Source organism: Sycon ciliatum, chromosome 3, assembly GCF_964019385.1.
Source record: "Sycon ciliatum chromosome 3, ocSycCili1.1, whole genome shotgun sequence".
NCBI classification, from domain to species: domain Eukaryota; kingdom Metazoa; phylum Porifera; class Calcarea; order Leucosolenida; family Sycettidae; genus Sycon; species Sycon ciliatum.
In genome coordinates, this window is record NC_088645.1 from 27,899,287 (window position 1) to 27,903,644 (window position 4,358).

The 4,358-nt window shown below is 44.6% G+C and overlaps 1 protein-coding gene across 1 annotated transcript; it reads right to left on the reverse strand.

Annotated features, from left to right (window-relative positions):
* Nucleotides 1–2,958: 2,958 nt before the first annotated feature.
* LOC135812965 (uncharacterized) lies at nt 2,959–3,957 on the reverse strand. Its single transcript, XM_065326184.1, has 2 exons — nt 3,880–3,957; nt 2,959–3,684 (listed from the first exon to the last, which is right to left on the reverse strand). The coding sequence occupies exons 1-2, from the start codon at nt 3,952–3,954 to the stop codon at nt 2,959–2,961; spliced, it is 801 nt and encodes a 266-aa protein (XP_065182256.1). The 5' UTR covers nt 3,955–3,957.
* Nucleotides 3,958–4,358: the final 401 nt, after the last annotated feature.

Genomic DNA, 4,358 nt, shown 5'->3' on the forward strand with positions numbered 1-4,358 from the left:
ACAAAAGGTGATGGTGGACGATGCATCATTCATTCAAGAGGGTCTGAAGGATAAAAGCAGGATCACTCGTATCATCAAGGATATCCTGAGTGGACGTTCAATGTGATCACGTGCGAAAATTTTCAGGCTATGATCAAGAATGGACTACCCTCTCAGCAGTGCCGACATCAAAGGAAGATTGAATGGTGTTGGAGGGTTCGTGGGGTGTACAAGTTACGACCTCTTACCACCCTTGATCAATGGAGACTTTTGTATCGTCAACACCGACAACGTTCTACCGGTGTACGATGCACCGGAAGGTGGACATCATTGGTTGACCGTGTGTCGCGAGCAAAACGTGATCCTGGTTTTTGACAGTTTCGGACGCAGTCTATACACTATGGAGCAAGATTACACTGAACCTGCACTGTTCGATTTCTTTAAAGAAGCCTATGCAGACTGTAAGATCATCACCAACACCCAAGCCGTTCAAGACAGAAGCACAGCAGTATGTGGATGGTATGCCATATTGATGGGAAGCTATTTTCCAAATATGGTCTGGATGAAGCACTTCGAATTTTCCGAAGAGTCTTCGATGAGGATGAAAAGCTGGAAAACGATCAACTGGTTCTCAGTTTAGGTGTCTTGCGAGGTGGTGGAGCCTTGTGGGATACGAAAGTGCAAAAAGCACTTCATGATGGAAGACAGAAGAAGAAGTCGCAGTCCACACCATTCCACACGCAACTGGCTAACGAATTGCACAAACCCAGACGAGTGCATTTCAAAAGACGCAAGGTGAAGAGCAGGTCTGTGGATCACATCTGGAGTGCCGATCTAGTGGATATGCAATGGTTTGCCCGAAGCAACAAGAACTACAAATTCCTGCTGACCGTCATCGATCTGTACAGTCGCTATGCCTGGGCAGTACCCCTGAAAACCAAAACTGGCTCTGCTGTCAGGGATGCATTCGACATGATCCTGAAAACATCGAACAGGGTACCACATAAACTATGGGTAGACGAAGGCAAGGAGTTCTACAATGCAACAATGAAGCAATGGGTCAAGGATCACAACATCATCATGTACAGCACCCACAACGAAGGAAAAGCCGTGGTGGTGGAACGCTTCAATAGAACACTGAAAGGCAGAATGTGGCGCCATTTCACGGAGAAAGCTACGACACAGTATCTTGACGTCCTTCCTCAGCTTATGGCCAAGTACAACAGCTCGAAACATCGCAGTATCGGTATGAGTCCCACGAAAGCTTCTCTTGATGGAAAACCAAAAGATGAAGACGTACACTCGAAGCAATCACCAGCTAAATTCAAAGTGGGTGATGATGTGCGTTTGGCTGTGGCTAAACGTCATTTCGAGAAAGGGTACACGCCCAACTGGACAGAGGAAGTGTTCGTGGTAAACGATGTCCTACCCACTGTACCCCACACCTATCGTGTTCAAGACCTGATGGGAGAAGTCATTCAAGGACAGTTCTATGGAGCTGAGCTACAACATGCCAGACACACAGGATTGAGATTCGATAAGGTGTTGAAATACAACAAGAACAGTCGGCTCGTCAAATGGAAGGGTTATCAAGACGAAAAATTCCATACCTGGTTAACAAAGAAGGATGTGAATGATCTCAAAAAGTATTAGCATTTCATATGTACAATGTAGCTCATGCTTTGGATTAACGTGAATATTATGAATCGCATAGTATTTACAATGTATTTCATGAGAAGATATGACATATGCTCTAGTATGTGTGGAAATCCCTCAGTGCTTTGGAATATCCTTGTGTCCGAATTCCAGGGTGTTGATACCATCCTCCAGAATGTAGCGCTTACTGTCGAATCCACTGAGGGCAATCTTGTGTAGCTCCTCTCCGTGAATGCAATGTCGTCGACTTCGAAGAAAATTCATTGTTCTCTTCAGCTGAGACTCCTCGACGAGACATGTTCGATAATCATCGACGGTTATGGTGTTTTTCAACACGCTTCTCTGCACACCTTTGGCACGCTTGCCATTGTCGTCGTTGTCTTCGCAGCGGTATGCGTACATCTTGCTCCGCAAACCAATGAACTCCTTGATGGGTTTGCCACCTAGTTCGTCCTTGAACTTCCCTACCACCTTCTTGTTGACCGTGCTGTACAGGTGGTGGGATGGTGAATAGTTGGATGTGTCATAGGCTGTTATGTTGTTTGACATATCCGTGTACAGATCATCCGTTTGAATATGTACGATCAGACTATCAGTATCAGTGTAGAGCAAACGTACATTTTGTCCATAGCGGGGTAGGAGAACTTCATAGTAAAAGGAATACATCAAGTGCTTCGACAGATCGAGGATGGCTGTACCCACATAAATGGGTTTATTGAGAGTCACCTTTGTCCTGGCAAACTCGATTGCTATCAGATCGTTCTCAAAGGTTACAATGCGGATGTACGAAGGTTTGTTGATGCTTTTCTGGAGACGTGGTTTTTCATCCTGTTCACGAATGAGCTTGATGTTTACTCTGTTTCGAACGTTTTCCATGGTCTTGCCATATACAGCATTGTTCATCAACTACGATAAACAGGCATACAAAGAAAAGACAAGAAAAACAACAATAAGAAAACTGTTATCTTCAGGTCATTCACACTTCCAGTACATACTAGATCCCACACCATCGCTAAATACACACACACACACACACACACACACACACACACACACACACACACACACACACACACACACATGATGTGGAGTACCCACCTTATAGAAGTCTTTCTCGAAATCAGAAGTTGATAGCTTTCTCAGGTCAGTATTAGTGTCGATGTATGGCTTCATCCATGGGTGTTGTGTGAAGGAGAGCACACGATGCACATCTGTAATCTCCACACCCAAGGACACATACTGCTGCAAGTTTCTGTAGTGCAGAACATAGCGCTCTTTCGGTAGTAGATTTGGCACCAGTTTCTTTACTTCCAAACCGCTCACCTACAAGAGTACAGTATAGATATACACAAACCTTAGAAGATTAATACAAGCATATCCACCAGATAGACCATGACTTACCATTAGTTTCTCTGCCATGTGGGTCTGATATGCAGAAAGCATATCTCGTGTCACCTTCATCTGCTCAGGAGCCAACGGATAATCATTCATCATGTCATGCACACCATCTGGAATCCTTAAATCGCACTCCACCATGTATCCCGTCGAAGAGTCCATTGGATGATCGAGTACCGTCTCCAGAAGGTCATCCGTCACTGCTTCAAAGCAGAAGTCCGACACGGGCAAGGGTTGAGACATGGCCCATCCATATAGATTGTTCGCATCTAAATATTGGATGAAGCTTGACGGCTCGTCTGGATTGTACTCCGATAGATATCTGTTGTTGGCGGTGGCGTGTCTAGCGGACACCATGCTTATGCCACCTCTTTTGCCATGCTCAATGAAGTTGAACATGTCAATGTCGTAAATGAGATGAAGGGACACCTTCGTCATTTTCAGCAGCGAATCCCAGGCAAATCCCGGTAAGGTGAGGTAATTAGCGGGATCCAATCCATAGGTTACGTGAGCAGTTCTTCTGAAGTTTTCGAAAACGTCAGCCAACAGCAGCACATCAGTCTCCAGGTAGAGGTCGTGATAGTCTCCTAGATCTTCACAGTCAAACGCAGTCCATACTGTTTGCGCATAGGCATAGTCTTCATCACTGATACCCTAGGGAATAGAAAATGTACACCAAAAAGAAAAACAAATCAACGAACTTATTTTAGTAGTTCGCCCACACAAACAATTATTTAGTATGAAGCTGCAGGAAGCGTCCAAACACATTTTGGTTTATTTTAGTACTTCGAAGTAAGATGGTGAAAAAAGAAAGAGAGAAAGATCTACTATATCTGTCACACTACTCACCGTGTTCGTTAGCGTTGAGTGGAATGCATCCTTGGGTGGTAGACGCGTTTCTTCGAATTGGTCGTACGACCCCATATATTCATACGCGTAGACACCCTTTCGTGTCAACAGTTTGCGTTCATCCTCGTCTGGAAATCGTACGGATAGAAGGGTGAATGCATCTGGTGGTGTAGCCGAAACCAACCGGTCTAGGGAGGTGTTCAAGAATGCCAGGCTGTCGATGAACTGGAACTGTCTCCATCCGAATGTGACATATTTTTCACTGTTGATGGGAATCACTTTGATAGCACCGAGACGCTTGGTCTGAGAAGAAGAAAGAAAAAGAGGAGACACAGTTTTAAGGTGTAGCTGTAAAGATGAAAATCAATCATATAAACGTGAATATCAGCACCAACATAGTAATGATCTTCCTTCTTAGAAAAACATCATGATCCATGCACACGCACACACACACACACACACACACACACACACACACA